The 17,178-nt window shown below is 33.6% G+C and overlaps 1 protein-coding gene across 1 annotated transcript; it reads left to right on the top strand.

Moving 5' to 3' along the window:
* The first annotated feature begins 11,135 nt into the window (after nt 1–11,135).
* Nucleotides 11,136–11,690, top strand: LOC114398683. The gene has a single exon (XM_028360851.1). The coding sequence runs from the start codon at nt 11,136–11,138 to the stop codon at nt 11,688–11,690; it is 555 nt and encodes a 184-aa protein (XP_028216652.1).
* Nucleotides 11,691–17,178: the final 5,488 nt, after the last annotated feature.

Below are 17,178 nucleotides of genomic sequence, written 5' to 3' on the forward strand. Positions count from 1 at the left end.
GCAAAAAAAAGAAGCAACTGAGAGTGCACCAATGATTCCAAGGACCCAAATCACTCCAATTCAAACGTCATTAGTGTTCCCGTATCACGAATCCTCCAAAATTTTGTCATTAATTAGTGGCAAAAAGAGAAACAACTAAGATGTCACCCACAAAATCAACAAGTTTAGCAAAACTCATTTAGAAGTCGATCCCCCTAAGTCGATTTCTCATGGACAATAAAAGAGAGTGACATTTCGATAAATACTTTTTTATTTTTTATTTTGTGGTATTTGAATAAAAAATTCTAAAATGTTGTAACCTGGGAGTGCAAAAGCAACCATCTCCTCCTGTATCCACAATTTTGATTATAATTATTTGGTCGCAAACACCCTTATCCTCTGATTTACAAACTCATTCCCACGAACATCTATGCTGACTATACATAATTTATACTTCTATAACAAATTACCATATATAACTTCAAAATCTCTGAAAACTAGAATAAGACATAATAGAATCAAAAGATAAATTATCTGTGCTAAAAAAAGATAATGTTGCATGGAATGGAAACTTAATAATCTTTCTAATATCTGAAGTTTCTGTCGTTCCTCTTGCACGTCCCAATTTTTTTTTTTTTTTATAAAACCTTTCTCTGTCAGCGAAACCCTCTCTCTCTTGAACCCCCCCCCCCCCCCCCGGCGCCATCGCACATTACTGGTGGTTTTTTTACTCAATTGCACCTTCTCTCTCTAGTAAATGCTCAATGTACACTAGTTTGGGAAAATATTCCCAAACTACACCTGTTTTGTTGCTTTTTACGGGAGTAGTGACTTCCCTTCTTCATTTTTTTTATATAAGTTTAAATATTATTAAAATTAAATATTATATTATATAAAATTATTTTTAATTGATTTTAAAATTATTTATTTATTAAATTAATTTATGCAATATTATTTTATAATTTTTTTAAAGAGAAATATACATATAAAGAAAAATATAAAAATTGGATAAAATTAGAGTATAATTTTTTATTTATGTTATATGTAATTGTGTAGTTAAATTTATGTTTTGTTAATTTTTGTATGTTCTTATAATTAAAAAATAATAAAATTAGTTAGTAGTATTAAAATACAATAAAAAAAAACACCGCGAAAAAATATATGACACATCTGTCGTAGACAAAATACTCAAATTACAGTAACTGAAATGATACTCGACAATAATGAAACATATTAAAAATTATAATTACAACGTAAACATAACAAAACTAATGAGGATCTGAACTATGTTGTGCAGAATACATGTCTTCTTCTATTTGGATTACTGGTTTGCTAAAAATAACCAAAATTTCTATTGTGCAGAATCGTTTCCAATAGTTGGATTGTGCTAACACCTTTAGCACGTCTTCATCATTTTTCAATTCTGTTATCTCATATTCAATCAAATTTTCGGAATACTTAGAATGACCTGGTTGTCGAAAGAACAATCGTCTAACCAATTGTGATCCGTGAATTCCATTAGGGGGAGCCTCTGTAGGTGCAACTTGCTTGATTAAATCCTTGAATTTCTCCATGCCACATCCCGAAGGAATGCCTGTAGATGCAAATGCCTTTGGTGTTTTGATGATGATCATGATGATATGATGCAATTGATGCAAATGGGCTTTTCAAGTTTAAATTCAAGACAATACTTCAAGAATACAAGTCACAACATCAAGATGATCACTAGTATATTAGGAAGGGAATTCCTAATTGAATTAGCAAAAGGTTTGGCCAAGTAATTTAAATTAAAAAGTGCTTTTCAATGGATTTACTCTCTGGTAATCGATTACCAGAGGATGTAATCGATTACCAGTGGCCAAATATGCTTTACAACAGCTACTAAAAATTTGAATTCAAATTTTAGACTGTGTAATCGATTACACAATTTTGGTAATCGATTACCAGCAGTTAGTAAACGTTTTAATTCAAATTTTAAAAGCTGTAATCGATTACACAAATCCTGTAATCGATTACCAGACAAGACTTTCAGAAAAATAATTCAAAGAGTCACAACTTCTCAAAAGGTTTTTTTTATGATCACCAATGGTCTATATATATGTGATTTACAATACGAATTTGCTAAGAGTTTTTCAGAACAACAAGTGTTTATTCTCTAAAAGAGCAAAATCATTTTATCCTGTTAAGAATTCCTTGGCCAATTCAATTGCAATTCATTAAGGAATTATTTGAGTGCTCAATCTGTAAAATCTATCTCTTTCAAGAGAAATTCATTCTTCTTCTCCTTCTAATTCTCTAAGGGATTAAGAGACCGAGGGTCTCTTGTTGTAAAAGAATTCTAAACACAAAGGAAGGATTGTCCTTGTGTGTTTAGAACTTGTAAAAGGAATTTACAAGATAGTGGAACTCTCAAGCGCGGGTTGCTTGGGGACTGGACGTATGCACAAGGGTGTGGCCGAACCAGTATAAATATGAGTTTGCACTTTCTCTTCCCTTAAACTCCTTTATTTATTATTGCTTTATATTCATATTCAAATTGTTTTATTTGAATCAATATTTAAGAAGTTCATTGTTAAGGGAATTTATAACTTGAATAAAAAGTCAAATAGATTTTTAATTGGGGAAGTAGTTTGGGATATCTTAATTCAACCCCCCTTCTTAAGATATCTGAGGCCACTTGTCTAACAATGCCAAATCTTATTGGATTAGTTCCAGTAAAGGAGTAACCCAAAAACTCACCTTGACGTGGTATGTTCCACTTCCCGTTGTAATACATAATTGCATCATGAGTAAGAGTGATGGTTGATTGAAGCAGGTTGAGTATAGCATCCGGTGTTCTAATAATTGTACATAATAATTCTATAGGGCCAACACACGAGTATTGCTCATTGCTCATTAACATTGTTTAACCATCATCATCATCATTTTTCAATTGTAGAGATGGAAAAAAATATTGTTGACCTGCATCTATGAATCGTTGTCGATGGTAGATTTTATCCAGTAATTGATCGTTGGTTAGTTGAAGGGTGTTGTGCATTCTACGATTGAGTGTATCAAAAGAACAGTTGTTAGGAACTCGCATTGGTGTTGGAGTGAGACTTTGAAAATAAACACTAGTTTGGTTGTGAATGATTGATCCATTTGAAAAAAATGAAAGCTAATATGGAGTTAGCAATGGTCTGACTTCTTGTTTCTCCCAAAAATGACATAGTAATAAGATTGAATTTGGTTTGTGAAATTATATTGTGTGAGATTGTGTGTTTGTATTGTGTGTGTTGTGTTATTTATAGTTGTATGAGTATTCTGCCACGTTGATGTGTATTGGAATCCAATGTTTCTTTTTCCCTAATAAGTGTGAACAAAGAGATTATGAGTTGTCCATCTCATGTCAGTTTTGCACACGTCTCTAAAAATTAAATGTCTCACCTGCAAAACTGACATGAAATGGACAGCTCATAATGCAGAGTGTTGTCAATTTGAATTGTGATTTTTCCCATGTACTTGTATTTTGAGGTGTTATTCCATGGAACTGGTGCACGATATAATTTTTTTTTGGATTCTTTGACGTTCAAACCATAGAAAAAATGAGTCATAAATATCATTAATGTGTTCGACATAATTTGAAAAAACTGTAGAACATGGGAACTTAAGCATAGTTGCAAGGGTTCAAATAAAATTTTTTTTGATTTTGTGCTTCTCTTTTGAGGTGCTATTCCATGGAACTGGTGCATGGTATAATTGTTTTTGGATTCTTTGACGTTCAAACTATAGAAAAAATGAGTTACAAATATCATTGATGTGTTCAACATATTTTTAAAAAAATGCAGAACATGGGTACTTAACCATAGTTGCAAGGGTTCAAATCATAGTTTTTTTGATTTTGTACTTGTATTTTGAGGTGTTATTCCATGGAACTGGTGCACGATATAATTTTTTTTGGATTTTTTGAAGTTCAAACCATAGAAAAAATGAGTCACAAATATCATTAATGTGTTCGACATAATTTAAAAAAACTGCAGAACATGGGAACTTAAGCATAGTTGCAAGGGTTCAAATCATAGTTTTTTTGATTTTGTGCTTCTCTTTTGAGGTGTTATTCCATGGAACTGGTGCATGATATAATTGTTTTTGGATTATTTGACGTTCAAACTATAGAAAAAATGAGTCACAAATATCATTAATGTGTTCGACATAATTTTAAAAAAATGTAGAACATGGGTACTTAACCATAGTTGCAAGTATTCAAATCATAGTTTTTTTGATTTTGTGATTTTATTTTGAGGTGTTATTCCATGGAACTGGCGCACGATATAATTTTTTTTTGGATTCTTTGACGTTCAAATCATAGAAAAAATGAGTCACAAATATCATTAATGTGTTCGACATAATTTGAAAAAACTGCAGAACATGGGAACTTAAGCATAGTTGCAAGGGTTCAAATCATAGTTTTTTTGATTTTGTGCTTCTCTTTTGAGGTGTTATTCCATGGAACTGGTGCATGATATAATTTTTTTTTGGATTCTTTGACGTTCAAACCATAGAAAAAATGAGTCACAAATATCATTAATGTGTTCGACATAATTTGAAAAAACTGCAGAACATGGGTACTTAACCATAGTTTCAAGTATTCAAATCATAGTATTTTTGATTTTGTGATTCTATTTTGAGGTGTTATTCCATGGAACTGGTGCATGATATAATTTTTTTTTTGGATTCTTTGACGTTCAAACCATAGAAAAAACGAGTCACAAATATCATTAATGTGTTCGACATAATTTTAAAAAAATGTAGAACATGGGTACTTAACCATAGTTGCAAGTATTCAAATCATAGTTTTTTTGATTTTGTGATTCTATTTTGAGGTATTATTCCATGGAACTAGCGCACGATATAGTTGTTTTTGGATTCTTTGACGTTCAAACCATAGAAAAAGCGAGTCACAAATATCATTAATGTGTTCGACATAATTTTAAAATAATGCAGAACATGGGTACTTAACCATTGTTGCAAGTATTCAAATCATAGTTTTTTTGATTTTGTGATTCTATTTTGAGGTGTTATTCCATGGAACTGGCGCACGATATAATTTTTTTGGATTCTTTGACTTTCAAACCATGAAAAAAGTGTGTCACAAATATCATTAAAGTGTTGGACATAATTTGAAAAAAATGCAGAACATGGACACTTAAACATAGTTGCAAGGGTCCAAATCATATTTGATGATGCCGTTACAGGGGTACTTAAACATATTTGATCCCATTATCACAACATTTTATACTTCAATGACCAAGACGATAACCAGTCCCACAAGGTGGTGGACGCCGATTACGTCATGGATTTCTTCTTTCCAGTATGACTGGTTCTCCCACGTCATGATGATGTTGTTGTTCTATGTTAGTATTTTCAATGTTGGTTGTTGCAGCTGAAGAACTTTGACCTTGTTCTCCAAACGAATGCGGTGCATCGAACTGTTGTAAAGTAGCTAAATATGATGCCGCCAAATTTGGTGTATTGAAATCGACGCCAAATAAATCGATCATCCATTCATGGGTGGTTGCGGTGACTGACTCGCCAGTGTGGCCAAAAGTTTGATGAACAGGTGAAGGAGTAGAATATATTGACTGAGGATGTGAAATTTCAAAATGTGTTTGTTCAACACCTGACCCTGCAACATTATGGGTAATTGTTGTGCGTGGATCATGTAGTTGTTGTACAACAGACAAGAACAAAGTAGTGTTTTTCCTATACCATTCCATGTACGCTGGTGTATGTGTCACTATTCCTTCAACCCATTGCCTAGCTAAAACATCGCTATGTTTGTTTTTCCAGATATTAATCCACTCCGCATGGTATTCCATCCAATCTGTAATGATTGCCTCGCATGTCAATTTGGTGAAGTAGATCAAGATTCATGGGATCAACAGAGATATCTTGTTGTAGTCCAAACTATAGCTTCACTCGATTTGTTTGATGTCATTCGACAATCGAGAAACAAATAATTGAAGTACATGCAGACCAAATCTCCATGTCTCTATATGCACTTCTGGGTAGGTGTTCTTCAAATCCTCTATATGGGACCCAAGAAAACTGAAATATATGCCAACAAGGCAACATGTTAGTATGTATGTACATATTTAAGGTGCATATCATGATAGTATTATACCTCATGGCTCTCTATATGATCTATACGAGACCTATATCCGACTAAGTCACCATGAGGTATGACCCTATATTCTAATATACCACCACTCCATTTGAAATGTAAAACATACAAAATCAGTATTCATTGTAATGTTATAATACATGTCATTGAAATAAAAAATTTACATTTCGCTATATGTAAATAACCTTTTAGCCAGTGGAAAAGTTGTTTCGGGTCGTGGGACTCTTGGTGCAATAAAAGGCATGCGGTACCAAGTCCATGACTGCAATAGTATGACACAACCACCCATAGATTTACCAACCTCCGATGATGCTCGACATAGTTCTTTATACAGGTTTGCTAAACAAGCCGAACCCCAACTATATTTTTTTGTGTTGTTCAAATCACGTAATAGGTTCAAATACATTAAATGAACTCTATTTCCAGGTTTATCAGGAATTAAAGCACCGCCAATCATGTACATTATGTAAGCTCTACACCTGCATTGTAGTTGGTGCATTGTTGGTTCTTTGGGCAATAGTGCGTGCAACATGCTTAGTAACCATGTCAGCTTCAGTGCGGCTCCTTTACGTGCATTTTCGGGAGCGACTTCCCCTAGTAACTCGTGACATAACTCATCCCAATGTAAGAAGCTAGGTCCAGCCACAACACGACCATCGACTCTAATGCCTAGATGAAGTGCAACATCTTCGAGTGTGATGGCGCACTCTCCCCATGGCAGGTGAAAGGTATGTGTTTCAGGCCTCCATTGTTCAACCAATGCAGTGATCAATGCACGGTCAATTTTACACTGTTTGATTATGGAAATATGTTGGAACCCGGTGCACAATAATAATGGTATAATTTGTGGTTCTGGTTCAGGTATTGTATGGTAATAGGAAGTGATTAACTCATTAATCATAGTATGTGAACGATGAACGTGTTGATGACGCAATAGAGGTTTATCATCCATGAGAATGATGTCAAATGGTAAACCGAATACAAATGATATAAAATTTGAATTTGGGTGATGCAAATGTGGTATTGACATGCACCTGTCATCTATTTATCATTTAAACTGTGTTCAGTTTTGCAAGCACAAATACACTTATAATTTGTCTCATTGTAAGGCCTCGAGATTCCAAAGCACGTTAACATGACTATGGTACTGTGATGCATCGAGATTCTAATTCATGTGAATCAATGAAATTTCATGAACACTGTTCACCCACATGCGTACGTTAACTGCATTATCTTAGTTCTCAATAATTCGCATGTCCTCAACATTACACTTAAGGTAACTGTAATGCCTCGAGATTCCAAAGCACATTTATAATTTGTCTCGTTGTAAGGCCTCGAGATTCCGAAGCACGTTAACAACAACTGTGGTACTGTCACACATCGAGATTCTAATGCACGTGAACTAATGACATTTTCGTGCATACTATTCACCCGCATGCGTACGTTAACCGCATTAGCTTCGTTCTCAACATTTCGCATGGCCTCAACATTACACTTAATGTAATTGTAATGCCTCGAGATTCCAAACCACATTTATAATTTGTCTCATTGTAAGGCCTCGAGATTCCAAAGCACGTTAACACGACTGTGGTATTGTGACGCATCGATATTCTAATTCATGTGAACCATGGACTCGTGATTGATTGCGTATATAAACCTACCATGTCTCCCAATACTTTGCACAATTGTGTCTAATCAAATTGTGAGAGTAAACAAAGAGGGCTAGCAATGAGGTCAGAGCCTATTTGTGCGTACGTTTATATCAATGGTGAAATCATTCAAAGTTCAAGTGCAAATGCAATTTTCAGAGGTGACAAGACAAAGTCGTTACTCTTGAATCCAACAATGATGCTGCCAAATATAATCACTACAATACAGTCATCAATTACAGATAATGGTGTTACACCTATAATTAATACCCTTTGGTATCATTGTCCTGTATATCAATTCAATGGTGAAGTTCAATATAGGGCAATTCAAATTATTGACAAAGAAGGTGTCTTATGCATGTTTCATACATTTCTCAATATAACAAGTGTAATATGTATGAAACTTAAAGCTGATATTCATAATTCATTATCACCTACTCAAGTTAATGACCTAAGTTGGGCCGACATGGAGCAGAAGTTGGAGAATACCCTGAAATTAGAATGAATAATTTGACATATTTTGTTGTTGTATTGCGTTGAAGTTTTTCTCCGTCTTTATTATCTAGTTGTAGTTGTTGCATGCTTTGAAGTTGTTATTTTCAATTTAATTCAGTAATAATAGTCTACATATGCATGATTTCAGAGATGCGGAGCAATGTCAGACCTAACTCTCACATGCACTGACACCCCATTAAAGTGTGGTGTTGCACATGTACACTCACATGCGTATGTTTATCCCATTAACATGTTTCTGAACAATCCATGTGACCTTGGCATGCGATGCGAAACACTGCGGTCAACAATCATGATTAAACGAATAGTCTGTCATGTATATTAATGTGTAGGGTTGCACACTGTTCACTCACATGTGTACACTCCCACCTAACCCTCCCATCTAACCCTCGTAACTAACTCTCCCAACCTAACCTTTCAATCTAACTCTCCCACCTAACATTCCAATCTAACTCTGGTACTAAACTTTCTCAGCTTATATATAATATCACCATTTGACAACAACATATCACACACAATAACTTTCTCATAAAACAAAACTCAATTTGTAACTCTCACACCATTTCCACTCATATCCCATAAGCACCACCATGGCTCCACCTAAAGAAATTGCGACCATCATTTACCACGATGGTCACATTGTAGACGATCCAGTTCAAGGATCGATGTACACGTCTGCGACCCCAATATTTTTTTACGTCAGTCATTCTATTACGTTTACACAATTCATTCAAAAAATTAACAATCGTCTCCCTGCTCAAGCAACTGAACAAGTTGCTCAATTGTTATTTCGTGTCCCTATTTCATTTCATCTCAATCAGACACGTTTTATTTCAGCTCAACTATTCGACAATGATGATCTTAGAGGCGCGATGGAAACAATTCTCCAGAATCCACAATTAAATTCTCCCGAATTCTATGCTATTACTGAGCTTATTCTTCAACCACAACCATTGTCTCCACAACCCTCATGTCCACAACTACAACTACCGCCTACACAATAGTTACCGTACAACAACATAGACCTCAATTATCCAGTATCTTCATACAACAACCTTGAATCACAAAACCCCTTTGATATTTATACTTAATACACACAAATATTATCCGAGAATGATTCTTTTTTTCATGGCCAACAAACTTCCTTTGACCAACAAAGCCATCCTTCATCCCCCTTTACGCCACCTTCACAACTACCACAAACGCAAACATCAAACCAAGATGAACATCCCATTGCTAACGAAGATCCCATTATACGATTTCATGATAAAAACATGGATGATTTTAGTGAGGATGAGGATCAACAGTTCTTTGATCACATCAATCACCAAAGCGATGACCAAACCGATGACGAGGGTGTTGGTAGACCAATGACACCTCCATCACCTCCGTTGCAATATCAGCAACCTAGGTGTCCAGTAGACTTGAACTTTGACCACCTACCACACTACATTGATCGACACCATTTTGTTCATCAGTAACACAATGTATAACCACCAGTCGGTATACTCGAGGTTGGCATGACCTTCGATGACAAAGCACAATGTATTAGAGCAATCAAAGAATACAACATCATAAATCATTTTGATTGCAGAACAATTTACTCTGACCAGAGAAGGCTAAACTTTGTCTGCAAGTTACATGAAAATGGTTGTACATGAAGCTTGGGCGCATGCAATTCAAAGAGGCATAACAAATGGATTATCAAGAGTATCAGAGGTCATCACACTTGTCTTGTGCCGATGCTTAGACAAGATCATCGCCAACTCGACAAATACGTCATAGCACAGATCATCCAACCAATTCTCAAAACAAACCCAACCGTCTCCATTAAGACGTTGATTGCAGAGATCAAAACGTTCATGAATTATACCCCATCCTACAAGAAGACATGGTTAGCAAAGCAGAGAGCGTTGGAGATGATTCATGGAAACTGGGAAGAATCATATGCCAAATTGCCAAAACTTTTCGGAGCTTTGCAATCTTGTGTTCCCGGGACTGTGGTCGCTGCTCAAACAGAATCCTTGTATGAGGGGGGAGAAATAGTATCGGGCAAAAGATTGTTTAAATGTGTCTTTTGCTCATTTGGTCCATGCATTAATGGTTTTGCATATTGCAAACCCATAGTACAAGTAGATGGTACATGGCTTTACGGGAAGTATATTGGCACACTGTTGATAGCCACCGCACAAGATGGAGCTAACCATATATTCCCGATTGCCTATGCCATTGTAGAAGGGGAGACAACTTTAGCTTGGGGGTTTTTTCTAAATAATTTGAGAAGACATGTTACTTCGCAAATTAACATTTCTCTTATTTCAGACCGACACCCCTCAATTATAAGTGCCTATAACAACCTAAGTAACTTATGGGTCTAGGACACATCCCATTTCTTTTGCCTGTGCCACATTGCACAAAACTTTCTTCGCGATAACTCAAACTGCAAACATTTAAAGAAACCATTCATGTTGGCTGGTGAGAATCTATTTTATTTATTCGTTATAATTTTCTTTCAATCAAATTTTATAACATAATACATTGATTGAATATTTACAGGTTACACATACACGGAGAAGATGCACTGGCGACATCTTGGGGATATTCGTGCGAATAAGCCAAGTGCAACTGAATGGCTTGATCAATTACCCAAACACAAATGGGTACAATGTTTCGATTAGGGGAAATGTTGGGGACATACGACTACCAATTTGTCGGAGTCTGTTAATTCCATGTTCAAAAACACAAGACATTTGTCGGTGTCATCGTTGGTTGAGGAGACGTATCTCAAGATCGCACAACTCTTTGCTAATAGAGGTCGACAAACTCAGGCAATGATCAACTCCGGCTCACAGTATTCTGAAGTTTCCTTCGATGCAATGAATATTGGTCAACAAGAATCTAATACACACATTGTAAATGAATTCGACAGACACAATCACACTTTTATTATAACAGAGACTCAATCCCCACTTGAAACACCCAGACCTCCTGGAAGGTTTAGAGTAATGTTACAATCCCAAAAGTGTGATTGTGGTGAATGTCAGACTAAACATTTACCGTGTTCTCACGTCATGGCTGCCTGTAAATCTGTCAATGTTGATCCCATGACCTATGTGCCGATGTTATTCACTTTACAACATATTTTGCACATCTACGACAACTCCTTTGGTTTATTGCCACACGAATCAATGTGGCAAGAATATGAAGGAGATCAGTGGGGTCCTGATCCAAGGAGAAAGAGGACTGCAAAGGGTCGTCCCGTTTCAACTGGCATTCCTACTGAGATGGACGAGGACGAAAATGAACGAGCAAGTAGAAAAAAATGTGGACTTTACCGGCAACATAGTCATAGCAGAAATAATTGTCCTAATATATCCTCATCTTAAGTTTTTCCTTAGAAAAATGTCATTGTTTAAATATTTTATTGATGACGTAGTATAATGTTTTTATATAAATAAATTGTTAAAAGCTTTAGTTTTATCATTTTTAATTAAATCTAATAACATAAACAAACTAATTATATTTAGTAAAATAGTTAAATTAAAAATTTTAAAAATTAGATTATTATACAAAATAAATATTTACCAAAATAAATATATTATTATACAAAATTTAGATTTTAAAACATATATTCACCCAAAAAATATCTTAAATAATTTAAATAATGTAACAAAAATACTTAAATTTAATAATATCATTTTCTTAATAACAAAATTAAATTATAAAATAATATTACATGAATTAATTTAATAAATAAATAATTTTAAAATCAATTAAAAATAATTTTATATAATATAATATTTAATTTTAATATTATTTAAACTTATATATAAAAAAAAGATGAAGAAGGAAAGTCAGGGTGCCAGACCCCTACTCCCGTAAAAAGCAACAAAACAGGTATAGTTTGGGAATATTTTCCCAAACTAGTGTACAATGAGCATGTACTAGAGAGAGAAGGTGCAATTGAGTAAAAAAAACAAAAGGTTTTCCTTTTTAAAAAAAGAAAACTTTTTCGTACATGTAACTCACCCAAAAATTACACATAACACCATACGTCACATTTTTAAATGTCCATTAACGTAGAACGAATTTTGACTAATAATAAGGACCTCAAGCAACATGTTTTCAAATCCTAGAGACCTGCTTTGAAAGAAATTTATTAGGAATCATATGCCAAAAATTGATATATATGAAAGACCAAAAATATATTTAAATATTTATATTATTAATTTCTTTTGTTTATTAGTTTTATTTTATTGTTTAAAAAATTTAGGGAGGCATAAATTTCCCTAATAATATTAATATCAAATATATCAATAGAATCTAATTCAATTAATTGAATAGATGAAGAGAGTGTGTGAATATTATAAACACTCATGTTTAACTTTGAAAAAAAATAATCAAATGTATGGTTTTTTTTAATATTAAAAGAAGTCACGTTTCTAAGCATTGAACATTTCTTTTTGGTTCAGTAATTGAGTTCCTTTGAAAGATGTGTAATGAATTGGCTTTTCCGAAAACAAGTGGGATAGGGACGAAGCTATACTGGCCTAGATTAGATATGTGCAGCACTGCATTTACATGAACTTTTCTTTTTCTGCAGAAGAAAAAGAACATGAATCTTGTGGATGAAAATAGAGATTTTTTCACACAAACATTATTGACAGTGTAAATTCAAAACAAATTTAAGAATTTGAGTCTTCCAACCTGAATTCTTAGCTGTCTTTTTATTTTTTTTCTTTCCTTTTTCTAGTATTTTTTTAAGAAAAAAATAATTTTCTTAAAAGATAACAAAATAATTTAAATAAATAGAATTAATTCAAAATAATAAAATTAGAGAATATAAATAAGGATAAGTTAATTTTAAGTAGCATTTTAACATGTGTATTTGCACATAATAATAAAAAAATTGTTTTCTTTTTCTTTTATGCCATTTTTTAAGATTTTTATTAAAATGTATAATATAAAAATTATAATTTAATATAAATTAATATTTATATTTGTTTAAGTTATCATATAATTTTTTATTATAACAATGTACTTAAATTATTTATAAAATTAACGCAATTGAACTTTTATTTAAGTGGTTAAAATTAATTTTTTTTTTGTTTTCCTACTATGATTATAAAGATGCTGAGGATTTTCCTAAGCTTTGATTTTTGTTTCATTGGATTCCTTAACATGAAAATAATCAAATTAAATTAAGATATAATTTTTTTAATTATCATGTAGGTACTTAAATAAACTGCAAACTTAAAGGCACTCGAACATGTTAATTTTTCTAAAGTTCAATTTTTGTTTTGTTGGAGATTTTTTTCCTTATGTACATTAATTTAAAAATGAGAAAAATTAATTAGTACTCTTAAAATAAATTAAAAAAGGGGAATGATTAAAAAAAGTTGATTAAAAACATAGTGAATAAATAGTTACTACATCTCAATTATATTATACAAAGAAATTAAAACACTACGGTAATTGATGGATGACTATCCAAGGAGGAAGAGTTTGGCTTAAGTGAGCTCAACATGGATGGACCAATCACTTGAGCAAGAAGTAAGAGATTTCAAAAAGAGTTTGACAAAAGACTACATTCTCTTATGGAGGAAAAAGAAGAAAAAGCGAAACTCATTTATTTTAGTCAACTTTTAGAATAAGATTTTGATGAGGACATCAAAGACTAAACCCAAGCCCAGAAGGAAGCCAAGGATCCAATACAAGGTACAGGAGGGCCCATGACAAGAGCAAGGGCTAAAAACACCCAAGAAGCCTTGCAAGAAATAGTGGCTAATCTAAGGTCAATCCAATTGTATGAGTGGACCCAACATCTATAATAAAGTGTTTGTAGCTAGTTTTGAGACTTCGACCTCAAGCTTAATTATGCCTTACTTAAACACTAAGGCATTTTAGTTATGCTTACAATGTTGAGATTTTATGTTTCTTTTATTTTCTACCAAAGTACGCAAGAACTGATTTGTATAAATCAATTGTGAAGTGAATGAAAATGGACTTTTGGCTGGTATATCATTGAAGTGTGAGAATTGTCTCTGCTAGAGTTCTTCCTTGAACCATTTGATCTTATCAAGAATTGCTCAGTTCTTGTGGCGATCCTCAAGGCTTATCAGACATCATTGTTTGTGGCACCTATCTTGTTCTTCCTTTCGCATTTTCTGTGTCCTTGTTAATTTCTGCAATGCTAATTCTGTAATTCTATTCAAATTTCTTATTTGCATATCTCTCGTTTTACTTAACCTTTTTCAGTGTTTTTTGTGCCTAAATTGCATTTCAGAATGTCCTCTTTCCTCTCGATTTGGAATCGTCCTAATCCGAGTTCTGTAGGCCGAGAAATGAATAAAAGTTAAAATATGTTTCTGGCTCAATTGGTGTGCGAATTTCATCCTAGAATTTATCCAAATTGAAGCAAGGCAAGGGGGATTCACATTAGATTTTTTTTTGTTTTTGATTATATTTTTGGGCCTATTTTTAGACTTGTAATAAGCTCCTACCTTTTTATTGTTATTTTTAAGTCTTTTAATTATTAGATTAATTATTGGACCTTGAGCCTAATCTAGGATTATTAGTAGGAGTTACAAATAGACTCCTTAAACACTTTGTTGGCAGTTTTTATGAAATTTCAAATTAGACAAGAGAGCGTCTCTCTTGGTTCTTGTGTGAAACCTTAGGTTCTTATCAAAGAATTCTATTCTTTGTGGCGAATTATCCTCAACTTATCAATCTCCCAAGATTGTGGCGTTGTTCTTTCTATCTCCTTCTCTATTTCTGCTTTTTCCTTTTATTTTCCCCAATTTCTTAGAGCCCCAAATTTGTTCCCCAGTTTGCTGATGCTAAAAATTGGATCTGTAAATCCAGGGTTCCATCAATTGGTATTAGAGCTTTGGTTCTTAAAGTCAAGTGTTATCTATCCTTTGTGTTTTCTGTTTCATGTGTATTTCCTCCTTTGTTTGTTCTGTCACTTTTTTGCTTAACTCTATATTATTATTTCATCTTCCTTTGGTTTATTTCTTTGAGTCTATCTTTCTTTTCTGAACTATATCTAGTATCAATATCTTTTTATCTTCTTTTTTTTTTATAAATATAGTATTAAAATTCATGCAAAAAATGGAAAGAAAGAAGTAAAAAAAGAAAGAAATCCAATTTTCAGATTTGGAGGCAAAATTCTATTACAATCTAGATTTGGATTTTCCCAATCACATATTTGCATTCAAATTTGAATTGTGTGCCAAAATTAAAAAATACAAAAAAGAAAAGTGAAATGATTAAAAAAAGGAAGCAAAAAAAAAAAACGCGAAAAAGAATTGCATTCAGAGTCTTTCTTGTTTTTACATACTTCTATTTCAAAAAAAAATTGTCTTGTTGGTTATTTACATTTAGTATAGTTAAATTTTTGGACAATCCTTTTCTTCATTCTGGAGTCTTTTAGTTTGTCTTCCTTGGCATTCCTTTTGAGTATTCCTTTCATTATTTTTGTTTGTCTTTAAAATTCCTTAGTTTTGTCTTAGAGTATTTCTTTTCTTGGCTTCTTGAGCTGAGTTTTGATTTGTGACATATTTCACATTGAGTATTTCTTGATTTTCAGCTTGAAGGTTATGCATAAGAACTAAAAAGAAGCAAGAGTGGTAAAAGGCAAAAGTGCATATTATAAAAGAAAAAGCCTTGAAAGAGTGATACATGAATGAACTTGAGTGAAACACTAAGTTGAGTGGTGAGGTCCTATTCTATTTTTTACTCGTGTACTAACTTATCTTGTAGGTATGGCTTGTATAAGTAGAGATGCTACTTAGTCACCATCTCCAAAAACCACAAGGCTCATGGCGGAGATGATTAAACTTGATGAGCAAATGAGAAAAATGAGTTATGAAGATGAAGAAAGGATGAAGAGAATGAGAAAGGAGAATGAGGAGAGTTTGGGAAGAATACACAAGAGTAGTGAAGTTTTAAGTGTGGGGATTGAAAATATAGAGGGAAGAAGAGATGATAGATCATCTAATTCTTCTAATGGAGAAGATGAGGGGTATGAAGAGGATGAGGGAGGAAGGAGGAATGAGAGGTATAGGGAGAGAAGAAATCATAGAAGATATGAAGGTAGACAAAGAAAGGAAGGGATTGAGGGAGTGAAGGTGAAGATCCCTACTTTTAAAGGGACTTATCATCCATAAGTGTATTTTGAGTGGGAGATGAAGGTTGAACAAGTCTTTGCTTGTTACAACTACAATGAGGAGAAAAAGATCAAATTGGCATCCCTGGAGTTTGAGGGACATGCCTTAGTGTGGTGGAATCAAGTGAGGAGTGATGTTGAGAGGATGAGAAGGCCTTTTATTAATACTTGGCAAGACATGAAGAAAGTTTTGAGAGAAATTTGTGTCCTTTTGTTATGGGAGAGACCTTCACAACATGCTCCAAAGACTAATTCAAAGAAATAGAAGTGTGGATGAGTATTACAAAGAGATGGAGATTTCCTTGATTAGGGCTCAAATTAAGGAGTCTTAAGGGGCCACCATGGCAAGGTTTTTGCATGGTCTCAATAGGGAGATCCAAAACATTGTAGAGTTGAACCACTATGCCTCTTTGGAGGATCTCATTCATCAAGCTATCAAGGTGGAGCATCAATTAAAGAGGAAGCAAACATACAAGAAGTCCCCTTATGACTCTTCAACTTGGAAAGATAAGGAGACATTCAAGAAGAAGGGAAGATCTTCATTCAAATCTCATGAAAATGGTGCCGCCCTTAGTAAAAATAATTCTAACCCTACTCCCACTTCTTCAAAGGAGAGTTCTATTAAATGTTTTAAGTGTTTGGGAAAGGGTCATATTGCCTCCCAATGTCATAACAAAAGGACTATGGTTGTGTTGGGTAAT

This window comes from Glycine soja, chromosome 19 (assembly GCF_004193775.1).
Source record: "Glycine soja cultivar W05 chromosome 19, ASM419377v2, whole genome shotgun sequence".
Classification (NCBI taxonomy): Eukaryota; Viridiplantae; Streptophyta; class Magnoliopsida; order Fabales; family Fabaceae; genus Glycine; species Glycine soja.